The sequence below is a fragment of the Natator depressus genome, chromosome 5 (genome assembly GCF_965152275.1).
Source record: "Natator depressus isolate rNatDep1 chromosome 5, rNatDep2.hap1, whole genome shotgun sequence".
NCBI classification, from domain to species: domain Eukaryota; kingdom Metazoa; phylum Chordata; order Testudines; family Cheloniidae; genus Natator; species Natator depressus.
Window position 1 is genome coordinate 33,132,756 of NC_134238.1, and position 21,912 is coordinate 33,154,667.

The following is a 21,912-nucleotide window of genomic DNA, read 5'->3' on the forward strand; positions in this document are numbered from 1 at the left end:
GTAAGTGTATGGGAAGCTAGTGCAAAAATGTAAGCACTCGCTCCAATCAGGAAGTAGACAGTTGCATACCTCACCTGCTGCAACTTTTAAGAGGTCTTCAAGTGTACAGCACATTACAACAATCCAGCCTTGAAGTAACAGATGGAAGACTTCATCAAAGGGGAGGCATAGTGGCAACCTGTTGGCTATCCATAGGTGGTAGTGATGGCCCGTAGTGATTTTTACTATCTGAGAATCCAGGATTATTGATGGATCAATAGGATTCCTAGCATGAGAGCCATTTCAGTAACCAATTGTAGAAACCATCCCAGTCCACTTCTCTAGAAGCTTGCCCTACTAGCAAGCATCATTTAGCCTTGTCAGCTTGTAACCAGTTTACCTTCATTCATCTCTCTGTCTTGCCTAGGCTTGGAAAGTAGTAAAACTAATTTGGGTTTGATTGAAGAAGACATAGTATGGCATATATTAAACAGGGGTGACACTGCAGGACAAAATAGAAATAGGTACCCATATGTGGGAAATGATCTTGAAAAGTTTAAACTTTTTCAAATGTCTCCTGTTGTCTACAGTGCTGTAATATAAAGGATACAGCAATAAGAGTTTTAGCACACCCTTAAAAGTTTGGATCATTTTCCAGCAGATCCAACAAAACTATAAAAAAAAAAGTGTGGTGGTGTAACTTCTCCTTGAAAACAAAGCATGAGTATACTGCAAAGTTAGAGGCAAATCAGTGTGATATTTCTGGAGTTTGTCTTAGAAGCTATTTTTGTGAATTGAAAGGAGAAACATTTGGCAAATTGCAGGTTTATTAAATATAGACTTACTGTACTTTCAAGAAGAGGAAATCTTACTTAGCTGGAAATTCTCTGAGCAATACTACTGCATTTTACAATAGGGATACAGTGGACATGCTGTATGTTGATTTTCAGAATGCTTTTAACGTAGATTGCTTGGGTAGCAGTATCTGGATACAAAAATTTAAGGTAAACTTTTAGTCCTTTGTGCTTTCTCCTATACTGCCTCTAATCTGCAAAACTACATCATTATTCACCTTTAAATCCTTCCTCTAAATTCTCTTTTGTTGTGATACCTACAAAAAATGACAACCATTAGGTCACTGGTGTGCTGAGACCATTGGCTATCATAGTGACTGGTATTATCTCATTATTTCCTTGTGCTTTTAATCTGTCTGTATTGCATCATCTGTTGTCTCTTGTCTTGTACTTTAGTCCCTGCCCCAGAAATATTATCGTCTGTATTATTTTGTATTTGTACAGCACCTAGCACAATAGAGCCTTGGTTCATGACAAGGGCCACTTGGTGCTACAATAATATAAATTAATAATTTAGAATGGATTCACATCCACAGCCAGGATTTTAAAATATATATAATTATTGTGTAACCCTGTGCTATTTCCAACAGTGAGAGTAAGGGAATTGCTGCCTTAATTAAATAGTTTGTGCTTTCATAGTGTAAGCAACAGTGTGCATGCAGAAGAAGCCTTGCTGTTACCTGCATTTGGTTTCTTGTTATAAGATCTTTTCCTTATAGCTTTACAGGGAAAAACTTACTAATAACTGAGTGCTGGTCTCTTTTCTCCAGCCAGTTTGTTGACATCTGATTCTTTTGTGTCCAGTAAAGTGAGGGTTCCAGAGAGAAAAAAGGAAAGAAACTCCACTCACCAAAATGCATTTTCAATCTACCTTCCCCCTTACTGGGTGCAGAGAGTTTTCCCTCCTCCAATTCCTTTCCAATGTTAGTCCTAAGTGTCCCTCAGATGAATGTGTGCACAGTGCTGGAATCACATGATCTGTATAACTCTAGTTTAGTTTTGTAAACAAACTAGGTACGTGTGTGTGTGTGTGTGTGTGTGTATATACACACACTCTCTCTCTCTCTCTCTCTCTCTCTCTCTCTCTCTCTCTCTGTCTCTCAAGGCTAGCTCTCCCAATAACCATGTCAGCATCATAAGTTTTCTTCCCTTTTCCTCACACCTGTGGTGTAGAGTACATGCCTCTATCACACGAGCAGCGCTTCAGACCTGGTTATGTAAACTAATTAGAAATGAAAATTTGAGGTAACAAATGCAAAAAGTGTAAATGTGCTACATAAAATAGGCAAAAGCCAGAAAATTGGGAAACCAATCCTTTGCCTTTTTGTCAGATCAGTAAAGTGCTGATTTTCACTTCCTTCTTTTCCTTCCCTCAAAGTACAAACAGTGAAAACCTGAGAGTCTGGCTTTGGGCAGTCATATTTCATGACTTTTTATATTTACACTCATACAGTCTTAGAGTTCTAAATTCTATCTTGATTAAGACAAAACTTTTCACTAAATCTGGAGGGTGACTCACATTTTGATATTATGCTCACCTTGTGCACAGAACTCCCACTGATGTCAGTATAAGTTCATCATGTTTATCATATGTAAGTGCAGGCTATCAGAACTGATCTGCTGTCTGTCTCAGAGAGGAAGATTGTGCCCAAAGAACAAAGCCAATCTATTTCTTTTGTGCTAGCCGAATTGGTACAGTTTTTCTGTGGAAGAGGATGCAGAGCTGGAGATGTATACGACCCATTCTATCTAGGGATGTAAAATGTTTGCTACTCCCTAACGGCAGCCCTGGCTTTTATATACAAAAAAACAGTTGTTATGGCACAGCTGGGCCATGGAGTTGTTATAGCATGTTGTGGTTGCCTCTGAAAGAAAAAGGTTGAGAACCCCTGTCCTACTAGATTGATTGGCTCTACTGTTTGTGGGAGGATCTCCCATCCCCACTGCATCTAATTAGTAGCTGACCAGACTATTTGAGCCAGATACTGGGCTCTGGAGTGAGCCTAAATTAATAACTATTTGCTAGTGGATTAGAGAATCTAAAGATGTTGATTATATTTAAAAAAAGTTTAGTACAGTCAGTGTTCTGTTCTCCATTGTTGTTCTTAGGATAGTGTTTTTATTTGCATTCTGTTGCCTCTTGTTCTGGTGGTTGTCACTTTAACTTTGTAAAACCTGTAATGCAAAATGTATTTCAAAATTGAACAATCCCCCCCCCCCCCCAATTATTTTGAAATTAGATGTATCCCTTGAATACATTTTCAATTTAAGAAATGGAGGACAAAATGCAAATAAGATACTTGGAAATAAAAATGCATATGCAAAAAGTGGAAGTGGTAATTATAGTGAATATGCACTTGCATGATTAACCTGAAGCCCACACAATTGGGTACAGTAATTGTTTATGGTGACATTTTGGTGCCCAATAGTTCTTTTGCTCTTAAGCAAAAGCTGTTAACAGTGCACACAAGCACAATTGCTTACTCAATTAAAGGCTGACAATTTTTGCCATGTAGTATTAAAGAAAGAGCCTGAATTTGATAACTTTGTCATGCCATTAACATTATTTAAATATAATCTTTCCATGTTTGAGATTTTTTTTTTTCCTCTTCAGAACATATCAACCTGTTGTAAATTTACGCTGGTGACACACTTGATCACCAGACAAACATTTATTGCTAAAATTGTAATTTATATTAAAATATGGTTTGGTTCTCTTTGGTACAGTTGCTGCTAGAAATATATCTTAAATACAGCACACATTTATATTTACAGATTATCTAGTATATTTGTTTGTTCATTGCATTTCACTGCCTGGCAATTAAATCCCTCTTTAATTAGAATAAGCTATCTCAGTTCAGCCTCTAGTGCTTGCTGCAACTTGCTTTTGTAAGTAATTACTGTTTGATTAAGCATGTAGTGGTGTTAGCAAACTCAGCTGGCTGATAGTAATATAGATAGAGCTTTCTGAAGAATGTCTGCAGGAAACAAGTTATTCACCAGCAGAAAGGAGAAGCTTTCTGTAGAGCTCTGACAGTGCAAGTAAAGAAATTACTGAATCATCCTCTTTTGTAAAGAAGAAAAAATTGGTGTGAACAAGCATTGAAAAGGAAAAAAAAATTGTTACATGAGTATTTTGGTGCTTATAGGATTAGGATAATTTTCTTTCATTATGGAAAATATTTGTAATGCTAAATTTGCAGAATTTTTAAATTAGCCCCTGGCTCCTAGAAATTGATTCTAAATAAGTTATCTAGAAACAAATGTAGTTATGCTGGTGAGTTACATTCTCATGGGCATGTTTTTGAGGAGAAGGTAGAGGAATTAGTTTTCTTTTCTTGTGGTGCATGGTAGCACTATCTCTGCTAGGTTATTGGAACGAGGAGTGTCTGAGATTGGGGTTATACAACCTTCTAACATCTCAAGTGTCTGTTTTGTCTGGACTTTCCTCATGCAGCATTCTTGTGCAAAAATTTCAAGGCTTTAGTCTGAAGCACTGGGTCAAAGGATATGTCTCTTTGAGGGGGAGACAGGAGGTTTTTGTTTTTGTTCACTGTGTAGTATTTCATTTTACATCAAAGAATACTGGTCTTCTAGAACCTGTGATGGTGGCAGTTTAGTACAGCTTTTGAAAAGACTTATACTAAATATGGCAACATTTTACAGTTAAGAGTTTTCATCTTGAAAATACTTGTTTTGGTTTTATAACTAAATATGCAAACAGTAATTTGACTATTATAATTTTATGGCTAAATTATTTACAAGTCTTAAATTTAAGTCTCAAAAATTAATACTCATGACTCAGTTTTGCTTTTAAAAAATAATTGTGGCTATTTTCACAACTCCAAATACCAATCCCTTTCAGAATTGCTTTTAAGGAAAGGTCGTGTCCATGTTGCTGTTTCTTAAGAGTAAGTTAGGGCAAGCATCATTTCCATTCAATATTTGTGTCATAAATATGAGGTGTGTGGGGTAAAAGAAGAACTCCAGGCCAAACTGCATCCAATACAGGAAAATCTTGCATAAGGAACAAGAAACTGTTTTTACTCATAATGTTTCTTTTCAATCATTCTGTTGGGCTTTGATGGGAGGAGCACGATTTACCCCTCAGGAACAGAGGTTTAAGGGCCTAAAACCTATGTAAATCTATGCTTGTCCCTGTCTCTCTGTATGATGGCTCTGCTTCTGCACTAGTTCTGCCACCTATCTCCACCTCCAAGGTCAATGGCAGAATGGCTATAGTTGCACTGGTATGTTTGGCATCTTTTAGTTAGTTTTGAACCACCCTCTCAGGGCTGGCTTCCCACAAGAGGCAACCTGTTATAATGAGGCTGGATGAGTGTGGCAGAGAATATCAGTTTTTCAGCTCACAAGATCTTGCTGTGTGGCTTACGCAGTGTCTATCTTGGTAAGAACATGCTTCAGAGAAATTGCTCCTCCACTTTTGTATGGTTAGTGCCTCTTTTTTTCACTCCATAAGGTAGAACAGAGTATGTGGCCCAGTGTCTTTACCTTTTTCATGAGAAAACAATCTTCACTGAAGCGTCATTGTTTCCCTTTTCTGTGATAGTTGGGTAAACAAGTGAGAGGATATGCTACAAGTGATCTCCACTAAGGGCTGACAAACATGTTGAATGTGGTTTCTGTCTCTCTTAAAGGAGATTAAAATTTGCCACTAAAAACTTGCAGGCATCTCCTGTAAAGACATGTATGATATTACCGTTCTTGCATATGAGGAACTGTACAGTTCACTTTTCTTTGCAAACAGTTTAATAAATACACACTTATTTGAATAAAAGCTTATGCATATGTAAGTGAATTTGCAGTGTAGAATAGTTTTGTATATCATTTGAAATATTTTAAAATGTAACAGTCTAGAGGTAATAAATCCTTTCGGCAAAAACTTCTTTAGATGTAGGGAATCTTCACTTTACATTACTTGTATACATTGTAACATTTAAAATATTTCATTTGTAAATGACCAAAAAGTTGTTAATGCAGCTATGTCTGTGTCTGACTCAAATTCACCTTCAAATCCATTAATTCTGTCTTTCTGATAAGCTAATAGCTGAATATTGCAATACTAAAACAGAAATGTATTTTTACCCTAACCATCTGTCTTTTCCCCAAACCAAACTTTTCATGTTTATAAATTAATTATGGAATATATAATTGGTGTAAAACATTCTTCTGTTTTTCATTTTTCTTTACATAGCAATAGAAAATTAAAGGCAAAGATATTATATATGACATGTCAAACTTCAATACCCTAGATTCTTAGACCTAGATTTTTCTCTGTTGCATCACAGAAATTGCATGGAAACAGGATTTATGGCTGTAAGCAACTTGAGAAGGATAAACTCTGAAAAGCACAACTCTAACTAGACCTTAGCTTGACCATAAGGCAAACAAGGAATAATCAATACGCTATATTAATGCACAGGTTTTTAGTAAATTGGAAACATTTTGCAGTTTCATCTAAATTAAACAATCATACTGTACATAAAATCAGTTTGTTTTATTTTGCCAGATAGTATTCAACTATAGCTTTCATCAGTGATGGTTAAACATTGAAGCTTTGTTTCTTTATTTGTACGGAGAGAAATGACTGACACGACACAGTCAGAGAATAGAACCTTCTAAAACATGTTAAAAGCTTAAAAGTCCTCTGCACTAATTAACAAAATACAGTGAAATTTTAAACGGTTAATAGCTGCAACATCCCTGATGCATAGAACTGCAGTATGCTAACACTTTATAACAGTTCTCTGTTGTGTACCCTTTTAACTAGGGTTAACTGTCAGGGGTTTTTTTCTTCATTACCAGCTGTATATGGAAATTGTGCACACTACTAGGAACTAGCTTTCAACATTTAAAAGCTATGCATATTGTTGCATGGAAGCACTACATCTCACATTACAGTTGGGGGCAACTTTTAACATTCTAGGGTTTCTTAGAATTCCTAAAATTTTACAATACCTCTTAAACAGAGGTACAAAATGCCCCATTCAACACTACTGCAATTTGTAAAATTTGATTTAGGATTTACTTCCATTCACTGTTCTATTCCAGATTTTAAGACCGTTTTACACATTATAGCAGGGACTTACTACAGCGGTAGGAATTGTTTTCTTTATTGTGAGAGAAGCAAAGAATGAAGAGCACATGTGCCAATAAAAAAGGGTCTTGGTTTACATGGGAGTAAGGTCTGGGAATTATACTTAATTGAAGTGAAACAGTAGTATTTGCTGCTGTTGACATTATTGGTCTTTAAAGTTAAAAATATGCATTTTCACTTTTGTTCGCTCTAGCTCCTGTGCACTCACTCAATGCAATGCTTTTTGTTTTAAATAATACTTGTGCAAGGACCTGGGTAGCTTATTGAATTAAATTCTAAACATTTGAGTTATGGCTGAACACCTAGTTATGAGTTGTTCCCCAACTGCATGAATCAAAGAGGTGGTGATTTTTGAGGCCACTAGATTTAAAAGTATTTCTTTATTGTGTACATATAATCCTTTCACCATACTCCACACTATATCATCTGACATAAATTAGCATTAAAATTCTCTGATTTTTATAGGTTTAATATATCTAAAATGGAACTACTTTAATATGGTTCAGTATGATTTCTTATTATCAGTATTTAGAAAAGACCATTTAAGGTCATCTAGTCCATATTTGGACCAATTTATAACTCACTGGTGGATTCCTGGGAATGGATGCGGAAAAGGAAATGCCGTAGCGCTCACTATTGTCCAAAGAGGAACAAAGTAAAGCAAAACCTGCTCAATTTGTTTTGCTTCTGATTTATTTCCTATGAAGTAGTGACTTGATACATTGATATAGGCATGAGATCTTAATAATTTGTTTTTCAGGAGTTTTGTCTGACTGCTAATCTAGTCTCCTGAGAGGGAAACAGTATGTCCTTTTGTTTATTTTAAAAAAAAAAAAAGTGTGTGTATAACTCCTATAACTTCCAGTGGCCATTACATGAGTCGTCAACACTATTCCACAAAGTGCTGTTGGACCTTTAACAGAAATAAATGGTCAAGACCTCAGATTTGCATCTCATCTGAAAAATGGCATTTTAAGCTAGTGTCTGCTACTGTTATGGTGGGTTACTGGTTAGTATTGTCACTTAGGGAAGACTGTCACTTACTGAGTTGCCATAACCACTTCCTGTAGCACCTATGTGTACCTTTTTGCTTTCCTATCTAAGTGCTGGCCCAGCCCAATCTGTTTAGTCCATGAGATCTAATAGAAGTGCAGCACAAACAATCAGAAGTGCAAGATGAATATTTTGTCTAAAACTCTCAGCCTCAATTGTTATAACTTTGTTAATCTGTAGTGTGTACAGAGTTGAAGAGTCAGTCAAGGGAAACAGAGCAATGATGTGTATGACTGCTCCTTCCTGGTCTCTTGATTATTTGTGCTGTACTTAAACAGATTGGGCTGGGTCATTGCTTAAAAGGCAAATCCACAAGGTATAACTAAGTGCTACAGGAAGTATTGATGGCAATTAAGTAAATTTAAGCTCTCTTCTATCGTGTACCTTTCAGTTTTGATACCGAGAAATGATGTCTGTAGTTACAAATACTGGTGGTAGCAAGATAGCAGTGGCATACTGCCAACAATTGCAAATGATAGGAAGCTAGGAAGCAGTGTCAGATCACTTCAGCTATGTAAATGTTATCTTTCTTTGTCTAAGCCCAAGTAACGTTAAACAATATCTCTATTTCAGTTTATTTGAAAATCCATAATCCAGAAACTTGTCTATTTCATTGTGATATGTTTGTTTTTATCTATAAATACTGCACAGTGTGTACAATCTGAAAATTTTATAGTGCAGAAAAATGCATAACACTAAATTTGTATTATACAACCAGTAACAAACATTTTGGTGTGTCTTTTGGCAGAATAAATACATCTTCTATAGATGACACTTCTAGAAAGAATACTCTGTCTATTCTTAATATTATGCTTTGAAAATAATATCGTTTACAAGATGTGTTGTAAGGTATTCTGCTGTGATTTGCTCACCACCACCATTAAACATGCTGTTGCGTTATTCTAAACTAGAGAATAAATTCTACTCATACTGAAGTTCCAATGGCAAAACTCCAGTTGACTTCAGTGGGAGCAAGTTTGGACTCTCTTATAGAATACAGGCCTAGTTTTCTGGTTTTTTCCATACAGTTTCACAGTGATTCTCTTCTTTCCGCTCACGTAGAAACATTCATAATTTCTTCCAGGAATTAGTCAAATCAGGCTGATGCACTTTTTCTTTTTAATTTCACCAAACTTACCAGGCCAGTGTTAACAAAACTGGAAAGCAGAATTATAGAAATTAAAAATGATTTTATTGCAAAATAAAAGATTTTATTTCCTATGCTTTATTCTTGCCTCTTTGTGATTCCCGGCAAAAATATATTTGAGTGTGAGATCTCTTTATACCTCAAGTGGAAGTATGTGGAACTTACTACTTACTTTTCCAGATACTTTATTTTTAATTTCTAAGACACAAATATTCTATCCAGCAACAGACTGAACCTGTTACACTTTTTAGTGCTTGCCTTCTTTCATGCTGTTTTGTTGAATATACTTTGATACTTCACTATGAGGTTTATCAGGACATTGAGGGAAGCAAAATATTTCTATTTATTTTTTTTATTTTTAGTACTGTCTTTAAACAAATCTGTCAAAGACTTATGTAAATATCATTTTTGTGACTTTGTCACAGAAGACCAGCCTTTAATATGTACATTTTTGTATGAATATAGTGGAATATATACATAAAGTAGCTTACAGTTTCCTGTGTTCAGATTAAAGCATGAATTTTGAGGGGACATCATTTTACACCCTTCTCCTTCCCTTCATGTTTCCCACTTGAGGTGAGAATTAATGTATGGAAGTAATGTGGATCTGCAGTCAAATATGTTAATGGATTAGTGGAATGTTTTTAGAATGGTAATCAAACATGCCACTGTTTGCCATTTTATTGCTTTCTCTCAGGACAAAACAACCACAAGTGATATTGACCAAATGGTCCAGGCAAATGCATGTTAGTTTTGGAATGACTTTGCATGCCAGGCTTTTTTTTTCTGGTGAGACAGAAAACAGAGTTACTGTTAGATTGGCATATGCATTGAAACAGGAGGGGGAAGGGCTGCTCAAAAGGAGTGGGTGTTTGCAAGATTCACTCAGACCAGATAAACTCTGCTCAGAGACCACTTCTGGATGATGACTGCTTCTTTTGCATGTGGTCTGTTAGGGTACATCTACACTGCAATTAAAAACCTATGGCTTGTCTATGCCAGCTGACTTGGGCTTGCGGGGCTCAGGCTGAGGGGGTGTTTAATTGCAGTGTAGACATGTGGCCTCGGATTGGATCCCAGGCTGTATGACCCTGCAAGGTGGGAGGGTCCCAGAGCACAGACTGCAGCCAGAGACCAAATGTCAGCACCACAATTAAACAGCCCCTGAGCTCAAGGTCTGAGAGCCCGAGTCTGCTGGCATGGGCCAGCGACAGGTGTCTAATTTCAGTGTAGACATGCTCTTAATGAAATAAAAGATATTGCAAGAGGTACTTCTATCAAAAACAGATTAGAGACCAATTGACAACTCCCCCATGTCTCACAGACATGCTCTCCAGAGTGTGTCTTTTGTAGATTCATCGCCCTTCTTTCTTTACTTGAATATTTTTCACTTTCAGCAAAAAAATAATTTTTAATGTAAACATGAAATAAGAGACTACTGAAGGTATAGACTTTAATTTTTCTGCTATTATATTGAATTTTTCCTTTAAAAGATAATAGTGAAGTCATCCTGCTGTGAATATTTAGATGGAGGAACACATTATAGGTAACACATGTTGTCCACAGAGTTATTATAGTAACGCAAAAATATTCTCTGTGTCTTAAAGAGAATGCTGTGTTCCATGCAATATGGAATTTCCAAAGGGCAAATATGCTCACCCCGCCTTATGTCTATATCTATTGGATAAATGTTTTCTGCCCACATTCACCTCATTCTACTCCATCTTTCTACTTGTGCTTCACATTGATTTATTTTCTTACATTTGTTTCAAAAGGACATAATGAATTGCAGAAATGTACTTGTTCTCCTCACCTTTATTAAAACCCAAACAATTTAAGCACAGTGAATTAAAAACTCTTATTTACAGCAGCTAAATAATATATGGGATTAAGATTGCCCAATGGCCTGGTTTTGTGTGTTAAATCATAACTGTGCTTTGATTTAAAGTTCGAAAATGTATTTCAATGGAAACTATGATTTTATAGCAAAACTTGATATTTATTACTGACCTGTCAAAACATATGGGGGTTGGGGGAGAACAGACTCTCTTAAACTCTTGTAAAGTGCAGAAAATGTCTATTTATTCCTGTTTTATAACAAATGTAAACTGTGGAGGTTAAGTAGGTGGGGAAACCGGAAGTAATTACTAAGGCCAGTGGCATTTCTGTGGTTTAATACAGGCAGAAGCTAATTATTCAGTTTTTATTTAAGTGAAATGATGCCAAAAAGGAGGGTCCTGCAGAGCAGCTGCACTCCTTCAGTATTACCCTAATTTACCACAGACAACTGTCACAAACAGAACTTTTAAACTTGATATATAGCCACAAAAGTAAGGAGTCTTTTGTTTGCAGTGCATGCAGAAGAACTCCCTTATACAAATCAACCGGCAGATGACGGACAATGATGGAAAATTTGATTCTTTGAAGTCATAATGGTCATTGAAATGTGTGAAATTCTGGTATTGAAAAGAGAGCAGCTAGCAAGACTCTAAATCCTGGGTGGCTGCTGGAAGCTTACTGGGAGGTTTTTCTGCATTTTGACATCAACTTCCCATTGCTTGTTCCCTGCTTCCTTTATTTAAAAAAAGGGGGAAAAGTTAAACAGTAGATATTTGATAGCAGCATTTCACACAATTTTTTCATGTGTGTGAGTTTTCATAGTGGAGAGATGAAACTTGTGCACACCTGATTCATATGAGCAAAAATGTTAACTTTCATAAATATTAATATACAAAAAAAATTGTTTTTTTGCTCTCCTCTCTTGCCTTATTAGTTTTTTTTTCCAGACTGTTATCTTTGGAGTTTGCTATAATAGTGGGGTACTTTAGCAGCCCCCTCAAATGAAGTTGGTTACCTTCATGTTGAATTCTGCTTTCATTGACCTTAAGTCTGTGAACCAGTTTTTTCCTCTTTGGATTCTGTAGCTCATCAGTAGGAAATGATACAAGTGTTCAACAGCCTGGATTTTCAATACTACAAATCTTTCTAAATAGTATCAATTAAAAAGAAATGTCTCTTTGATTTGATAGACATTAAGGCTTTTTTAAGGGGGGTTAAAAATAGACATTACCAAAGTTTTATGATCTGTTACAACATGCTATCAAAATGATAAACCTTTTTTATAAAGTTATTTTCTTATTTAAAAAAATTAAGAAAATATTGTATATTCATCATGCAGTACAATGTCCTAATTTGTTTTTTGTATGGTAATATAATTAACATCAACTAAAATCTGATCCAGTTTTGCCATCCTACTTAATTTTAAGCATTTAATCTCAAATGTCTCAATTTTTTCTACTTTAAATATTTGATACCTTTATCATTTTATTGTTTAAAAAAACCTGAACACTAAGTGTACTAATACAAAAGCAAAAATTTGTTTGAAGCACAATATTAAAAAGATTGGGAGCAAATTGAAAATAGCTGTCAAAAACATCTTTGTTTTGGAGAGTTTGTTCACAGGTAATTTCAATGAGAACTTGAACTCAGAACAAAGCACTGAAGACACAGAGAAAGTTCAACTTAGTGCAGCATAGTTCTTTTCAAGTATTTATATTGTTTTAATGGAATCTTGGAGCGGGAGCTTTAGCCCATTGAAATGTCTCTTAAAGGACAGGTTCTTCTGTCACTAGCTGGAACTGTGTGGATGAAATGATCACAATAGAGTGTTGTAATGCATTTTAAAAGTGTGAGAAATCAGTTAGTCTAGACTAAGAGTACGCCTACAGGGAATAGGAATTTTAGAGCTTCTGTGCTCTTTAGGTGTCAAGTATGTGATAGATGCCAAGCCTTTTTATTCCATATCTTTGGCAACAGCTCAGCTATGCTACAGTACCTTACATGTCTACTGCAAGCAAAAACAGTGATTCTATGTCAAGACGACTTGGGCTTCAAAATCCAGAAACTCATTGTCCTAACAATTGTCTGTTCAACTGCCAATTTTAAACTGGGGAAGATATCAATAAACAATTGCTAAATTCCCAGAAGGCATGGAAACTTTAGCTATAATGAATCAAAAGTATTGAGAGCTAGCAACATCATATAGCTATTTTAATGTCTTAAAACAAGCAGTTTTTATTTGCACTTTGAAAAGATCTTCATAGGGTGAATGGCATGCTGCTAGTAAAATTAATTTTATTATTTGAAGCCAATCAAGTGCCCCAAGACTGTGACTTTTTTTAATTTTTTTCTTTCAGATAAACTAGACTGGACATTTATTAAAGAAATTTACAAATACAATAATCACTGTGTTCTGAGGGCAACATAGTGCAATTTAAAAATCATATTCAACCTGCACCAGTTTTAGAATTATTACATTATATGCAATATTTCTGTTCTTTTTGGTGTGGCGTTTAGGGCTCTGGGGGGAGTTTACCTCCACCAAAAGAGAGAATTTAAAAAGTAGCCTTAAATTTATTGTAATCTCATTTAATATAACACCTTTTTATCCTGAAGGATCCAAAAGCACTTGAAAACTTGATAAGCCATAGATATGGTAGATACAAGAACTGTTTAACCATCAAAATCCAGACATCTTTCTGAATCACTGTAGATTAAAAATTAGTTACACCTAATTTGTGAATGTCAAAATAAATCACACTTGTGAAAATGGAAATATTAATGAAATTAAAAGTGCTTTTCACTGTACAATTTTTGTAACTGTCTTTGCACACAGTAGGATCAATATTACTTCATCAACTAGTGTTCAGTTTCTCTGTTGCCCACGCATACTTGCCCCATGTATATTTGTGTGTGTGTGTATAGAAAACATATTACTTCGTTTCTATAAACAGACAAGCCGTAACAGTAAAGCCACACCTAATGTTTACTGCAAATGAAAAAGTATTGGGTTGGTTAAGCACAAAATTTTGTTGCCAATTCAAATAAAAACTTCATAGCATTTCTTTTTATATTGTAGTTTGAGATTTTAGCAGAATTAGAAATGCCAATCTGTTAGAGTATGTTCGGTGTACATGTTGCAACATTTAAGTAATTGTTGGTGGTGGTTTTTTCATATCATGGCTAGACTGGTATTCAAAATAAACATTGCTTGGGCTTAAGGAAAACCCTTATGATTAAGTTGTTAAAATATTTTGACGGTTTGCTTTAGGTATAGTCTGAGCTCAAATTTTACAAGTTGGAAACTTCCTCTGTCTGTCTGTCTGTCTGTCTGTTTTAGTTATAAATGCAGGACAAAGATTTCACTCTCACTCCCTGATTTAGTTCTGACAGACTTATCTTTTCAAGTTTATTTTGTGAAGTGAAACAAAAAATGAAATTCCTCATTTCTAGGGATGATCTGATGACAGCATCAAAAGCTTTTAAGTTTGCCACAGAACAAAATCCTGTGAAGTTGGTAGCTGAAGACTTAAACCCAGAATGACTTGTTTGCCTCCTCAATTCAAGTCTTGTCACCACTGGCAAGATTAGTTCACTATGCCCGAAGTTGAGCGGCACGTTTCTGGACCTTCACCAGATGAGCATTTGTTCCTGGAGAGAGACAAGGAGAGTCCAAGAAGCTCCCATTGGCATTTAAACTTAAAAGTATCTGAAGTCATGAGTTGTTAGCTGGCTTCTTTCAGCAGCTTTGGATGACGAATTTGATGATCCACTTTAGTCTGTTCAGCAGGTGTCACTGTGCTAGGATGAATTGACGTGCTAGTTATATTTAATTGCTGTTTAGTTTTTGTAAGTGTTAATTTTAATATCCAGAAAAATTACACTCACCGGTGTCTCTCTCATGAATAGATTCCTTGATTATTATTTTTTTATCTGTTGTTTTTGTTACCTATTAAAACGTTGTGTGTGTGTCTTCATGGTCTTTATCTAGTGCTTTACTATTGAGTACAGTTAAATTTGCTTACAAGACAATAGCTTAATTAGCTACAGCATTCTCCTACTAACCTCTTCCACTAAAACTTGTAAACAGTTTTGCGTTTTAGATTATAAAGTTCCTGCAGACTTTTTCCCCTTTTATAAACAGAAAATATCATCTCAGAACATCAATACAACAAACACTGGGACATTTCTCATTAAGCCTCATGCAATCAAAAATGTCAGACAGAATATATCTTTAACTGAAATGAGTCATAATATCAGAAACTCATCAAACAGACCTTGCTGTTTGGGGAAAGATGAATTTACAGGGTATACCTTCTTGGCTTGTTTTATTATAAAAGGTTAAAGGAACACGACTTCTAAAATAAAGAAAAAAATGTGTGGGAGTAGTGAGCATTGATACTTATATTAGCTTCTTTCATAGAGTAGTTTTAAACAAGATACATTTTTTTCTCATTCTGTAGGATATCACGCCTTTAACTGGCGTTCCAGAGGAGCACATAAAAACCAGAAAAGTTCAGATTTTTGTTCCAGCACGTAATGCCATGCAGGCTGGTGTCAACAACACAAAGAAATGGAAACTAGAATTTGATACCAGAGAGCGCTGGGAAAATCCTTTAATGGGCTGGGCATCTACGTGAGTCTGATTTTTGAAATCATTTTTTCCACTCATATCTGCACAGATTTTACTTTGAAATGCCCTTTGTATATGTAAATCCATGTGTATTTAACATTATTATAAATGGTTGATGGGTCACGATGATCATGATGAAATTTTAAACATAACAGTACACGTGCTGTTTTCTCTGTTTAACATAAATAGGTTTAGAAACAAATTTAGATTGTATTGCTCCAGGCTAGAAGAGGCTGGAAAAAAATCTTCAATTTCCTTCTCCATCTAATTTAAGTGTATGACCCCAAAATCAAGGATTATGCTTGCATATGCAATATAGTAGCGAGTTGCAGCCTCACTATAGTTGAGGGTCATTAATTACATATAGTCCAAAATCCCTCTGAATGGTCCATTTCAATTAGCCAAAACTTCAAATAAATGTATCTAGTTCATGAACAGTCTTTAAAAATATTTCTCCATAAGTATTTAATCACTTTACCTACTTTTCAAAATTATAGTATATTGCTGGGTTTGGTATGATTTAAGGTGTTTTGTTGACTTGATGAAATGAAATAAAAATTGCAGCAGTGATAACTATACAGTATCATTTGCTAAACAGTCTTGTCCCTGTTTTGATCCTGCAGAATTTTTATAGCATTTCATAGGCACTTTAATTAGTGGTATCAAATTTCATAAATTATGAGAATTTGGCACACTTCTCCTAACATCATTGTAAATTGCCACTGAAATATCATTTGCGACAGACATATTCTGAAAAGTTAGCACTACACATTGTCAGCAAAAACTTGTTTCAATATCTTACCCATTCCAGAATTTTTTTTGAAACATTGAAAAGAGCGCAGTCCACATTAGTTTCCCCTAGCAATTATTTTACATTACATTAGAGCTTAGTACCAAAGCGACTGAAACCAAACCCTTAATTACCTTTGTCCTGTATGTTTAAAAAAAAAAAAAACCTTAAAGTTGAAATAGTATAGATTATGTTTATTGCTTTAGCTCTTTAATATTCTAAATTCAATCACAAAATATATGCATAATTTTAAAAATAGTCTGTTTTAAAATGTGCAGACAGTTCTGTGGCACCTTATAGACTAACAGACGTATTGGAGCATAAGCTTTCGTGGATGAATACCCATTTAGTCGGATGCATGTATTTCTATTTGAAAATTAACGCTGTGCTCAGGTCTGTTTGCTATGTTCCATTTCCTGTACAATAGTTGATACGACCAACACCTATATCAGCTCCCTGATGCCCAGTGTAGCAGGAAAAATATTGAATTCAGAAGTGAGCTCTTAGCTGGTAGAAGGAGATAATGATTGCTAAGCAGCATATTTTAATAAACGATTTTGAAATTTTAAGCCTATGAATGTAGTCTGTTAATGATTTGCCATCTTAAACAGACTCCCTCAGACTCCATGCTTTTCACCTGTTGATCTTTAATAGTCTTAAAACCAGTTTTTAGAGGCATCAGGCTCTAATAATAAAATAAAATATGATTAGGCTGATTACTGTATATAACCACTGAACTGTCATCAAATGGTAAATCATAACCAAAATGTTTTTAAACAAGTAGTTCAGAAGAGAGAGGCTGTGTATCACCATTTTCCCTCTCTGACCATCCCTTTACTCTCCCCCACACCAACCAAGTACTTAACAGTTAAAATATGTTCTTTATTTCTATCTATATTTGTAAACATCTAATGATACTGTAGCAGTATCCAGTAACCCCTGCTTTAGTTAAGGTTGAGTTTGAACTTCTATCCTAATCCCTTACTTTTCAGCTTTTCTCAAATTCTTTTTCTGGGTGAAATTTTGCCTAATTTCAGCCAAAAAGGCAACTTTTAAATTTACAAAATAATCCTCCAGAAAAATTAGTGTTGTTACCAAGGGCTTGTCTACACGTGATAGTTATTCCAGAATAAGGTGGGGTGTGAATTCAAAGTGGAATAGTGATTCCAGAATAACTGTTTGAATAACTCCAGGTGTGGACTCTCTTATTCTGGAATAAGAGTGCCTTTTTCTACTTTACCTTAATCCAATTCCAAAGATTGAGCTAATTTTAAAAAAGACAGTTTTATTTTGGAATAAGTGTCCTCACATAGAATTATGTAGAAATAGTTATTCAGGAGTAGCTGTTCTGTGTACAGAGTAACAGCCGTGTTAGTCTGTATTCGCAAAAAGAAAAGGAGTACTTGGGGCACCTTAGAGACTAACCAATTTTCGTGAGCGGTAGCTCACGAAAGCTTATGCTCAAATAAATTGGTTAGTCTCTAAGGTGCCCCAAGTACTCCTTTTCTTTTTGTTCTGTGTACATAAGCCGTAAGTAGGCCAAAGGAAGCTGACCCAATTTTTTTGTCTTGAACATTGGATTGAGTGTAAACACAACTGGGTCAAAGGTTTTATAAATTAGCTCATACCTATTAATGTTTGTATTGAACTCTGATAACTGAAGGTGCGATGCTACTAGATAATTACTTCCAACTAGCTGTTCAAAGCAAGAAATAGCTAAGATTTTATTTTCTTCAGCATAGCTCTTGCAAATTGGCTATCAGTACAAATATTCTTCATTGAACATCAAAACCTGTGGTTCCCATCTTTTCATACCGGAGTCCTCCATGATATATTGGTGATGGCCGCCATGCCATGCCATGCCAGTGAGGTGCAGATGTTGTTATACAAAATGCTTAGTGTTACACTTCAAATTTATATTAATATTTTATGTCTGTCTTCTTACAGTGCTGATCCTTTGTCCAACATGGTTCTAGCTTTCTCTACAAAAGAAGATGCCATTGCCTTTGCTGAAAAAAATGGTATGTATTTGAGAATTCTAGGTCATTGCAGTATTTGTGTTTGAGTCCATTTTGTTTAGATAATCTTTACTTTACCATTTGAGAAGAAAAGTTGCATTTAATAAAGTAAGCAATAGTGTTTTGAAACTAACATCTTTTAAGTACCTGTTTTAATTTTGATAATTGCATATTAAAATTCCCTCTTTAATTATGTAGTTACCTCATAGTCAGTAACAGCTCTGAAAACTTTTAGTTGTTGTATATGCCTGCTTATGAATTTGGGAGATAGGATTTGATAGCATGTGATCAGGGATCTATTCTTGACTCTGTGTCTGACCTTGTGCGAGTCACTTAACCTCTCCCTCAGACTCCCCATCTTTGAGATGTTTATTTCACTGTGGTATTGAGAGGCTCAGTTCATATTACGTGCAAGGCAATTAATTTGTGTTTTCTAGAAGGCACTAGAAATGCAAGTATATTAGGTAGTAGTCATTTTTAATTTTGATCTGGCAGTCTAATAGACTACTCATATGCATTAAGATAAGCACTTGCTTAAGTCTCGGAAGGATTTGGGCCTTAATCGTCTAACAGACCATTAGATGTATCACATATGCTGTAAGCAGTGTACACTGTGTTAAATAACTTTTCAGACATTTTTCTAACAATGTCCTTTGCGAGTGGAATTTGCAACTGCACAAGGAAGTTGCTCCATTTCTCCAGCTTCCCCACACAGCTGTGCCAATGAACTTCATCTTGGCCTACAAACGATTACCTTTTTCAGTCCTAGGCACCTCATGAGCAGGGAGTGCCTGTCAGATCAAATTGTGCCAAATTATGTGGTATTTATGATGTGTGCACACATGCAGGGAACTAGGAGAAGCCTTTCAAAGAGATTTTCACTTAATTCCTGTCACTACAGGTCATAACTTGCATCTCCAGAGGTGAAAGACTAGGGTATTAAACCACAACGTTGCCTGATCGCTCCCTGTTCAATGTATTTCTGAATTTAGAGTGGTCACAGTTGAATTAAAAATAAACTGAATTAATTAACCCCCAAAAAATCTTCCTGTTTCCATTGGGATACACAAATTACTATTTCAGAACAAGTTTAAGAATGCAGTAGTATTCACTCAGTCATCACAGCACCTTCATCTTCCTCAAGGGCTTGATCCTGCACATTTCATGTGCAATGCTGCATGTATAAAGTCCTAGATGAAAGGTGATGAGCAAAGCAGGAAATCGGGAGAACCCAGAGCGGCCTTAATGATAGCACTTCTGTTCCACTGCCAGATTTTCAGCTTAATAGGTGCAAGACCTAAGAGGGAAACACATACTTAATCATCTCATTAGCATGAAAGTCAGGCTTAAACCCATCTCCTTGGACGTGCCTAGTCTCCACTCACCCCCTGTCCTTTTAATCTGCAGACTTGAGTATGATGCCTGACATTTACTACTGCTCAGTGTGGAGGACTGTGCCTGCCAGTTTACCTTATTTGTGCCTCAGTGGCAGTGGTGCTGGTTCAGCCTTTAGCAGCATGTAGGGGATTGCAGGATCAAGTCACAAAGCCTTGTCTAAACACAGAAGCTACACCAGTTTAACTAGGGGTGTGATTTTAAAAAAAAAAAAAGTTTAGTTAAAACAGTACAAACCTCTGTGTGAACATATCTATCTATTTAATACCAGTTCAGTTTGCACTAGTACACTTCCCGATGCCATAAAACAATATAAGCTAGGGTTAAATCAATATAAAGTGTCTACACAGATGTTTGTACTGGCTTAAGTGATTTGATTTTAATCTCACACCCTTAGTTAAACTGGTGCAATTTTATGTGTAGCCCTTAATCTGTCTTCAGACCTTATGTAGTTGAGGATCTTAAAACAGGCAGACCTGGAAACTTAAGTTACTATTCTTTGTGGAAGTTGCCATACAAACTGTAAGAGGTGAATTAATTAAGATAATTATCAGCAGGAGGAAAAAAAAAACTTTTGTAGTGATAATCAAGATGGCCCATTTAGACAGTTGACAAGAAGGTGTGAGGATACTTAACATAGGGAAATAGATTCAATATGTGTAATGGTCATTACACATATTGGTATTCTCACACCTTCTTGTCAACTGTCTAAATGGGCCATCTTGATTATCACTACAAAAGGTTGTTTTTTTTTCCTCCTGCTGTTAATAGCTCATCTTAATTAATTCGCCTCTTAGTTTGTATGGCAACTTCCACCTTCTCTGTATATGTATATATATCTTCTTACTATACGTTCCATTCTATGCATCCGATGAAGTGGGCTGTAGCCCACGAAAGCTTATGCTCTAATAAATTTGTTAGTCTCTAAGGTGCCACAAGTACTCCTGTTCTTTTTAAAAATGGAAGTATTTCAACTGTTTAATGACTGGGTGAAATCATGTTGGAAAAAGGGAGCCCAAGCTTCATAATACCAAGTGTTGTATGGGCAACTTTCCAGATACCTGGAGGCTGTACCTAATTTGCATATTGATTTACATAAACAGTATTGTCCCCATATCCACTTTTCTGACCTTTTTAGCATTTCCCTTGCAGAACTAATCATATTACTTGTCTTTTAATGTTTTAATTCCATTTTCTCTTAGCCCCATTTTATACACTCTTTATGTATACTTTTCTTTTTATTCCTTTCTACCTAGCTTTGATTACTTCTTTTTTTATGGCCTGTTTTCTCCCTCTTTCTCCTTCGCCTTGCAAGGTCTCCCTTCTCTCCAGATTCTCTCCCGCTCCCTTTTCCCTAGGTCTCCTTTATCTTTCCTCACATCACCCAGTCTCTCCTTCCCCTCCTTAACTTCTCATTTCCCCTCTTGCTGAATTTCCCCCAGCCTTCCTCAAAGGGCACATGCATTCCCAGAATCTTGGTGTCTCAGTCTGACATAAAATATAGAGATGTGGACCCATGAGATTATGGGACTATATACCTCAGTCAGTGCTTTCTTTTCTGTTAAATATTTAAAGTTTTAATTTATATTTCTTTGGTCATTTGCTCCGTATTATATGCTGTGTGTGTATTGTTTAGAATTCTCTGCGTGTTTTTCCCCAGGCTGGAGCTATGATGTTCAAGAGAGGAGGATTCCAAAGCCTAAATCCAAGTCTTATGGTGAAAACTTTTCTTGGAACAAAAGAACAAGGGTGTCCACGAAATAGGTTGGCATTGGCTATCTCTGTCTCACTGTGAATAAAGTCAGCTGTGCTGTATTTATAGTCCACGTATAATACATCTCTTAATCTCCTAATAAATTTGACCTTTAAACTACAGATGCATCTTGTGGTGTCTATTTAAAATGTTTTTGATGTCTCCAATTGAACCTGTTACAGCCTTCCCTATATAGAGAGGAGATTTGGGGTGTTCATACCTCTAGGAAATTGCTGTACTCGGAATCTATTAAAAGGAATGTTTGAAATCAGCTGCAACAGTAAGGATTGTGGCTTGCCTTTCATAGTAATTTTGTAGTTCAATAAGTTGTGT

General features: G+C 35.7%; 1 protein-coding gene across 1 annotated transcript in view; it reads left to right on the plus strand.

Moving 5' to 3' along the window:
- Positions 1–21,651, plus strand: part of NDUFS4 (NADH:ubiquinone oxidoreductase subunit S4) — a 57,938-nt gene extending 36,287 nt beyond the window's left edge. The window contains exons 3-5 of the mRNA XM_074953940.1: positions 15,454–15,626; positions 18,361–18,434; positions 21,487–21,651. Coding sequence (XP_074810041.1) covers positions 15,454–15,626; positions 18,361–18,434; positions 21,487–21,590 — 351 coding nt within the window. The 3' untranslated portion in view covers positions 21,591–21,651. The remainder of the gene's footprint in view (positions 1–15,453; positions 15,627–18,360; positions 18,435–21,486) is intronic.
- Positions 21,652–21,912: the final 261 nt, after the last annotated feature.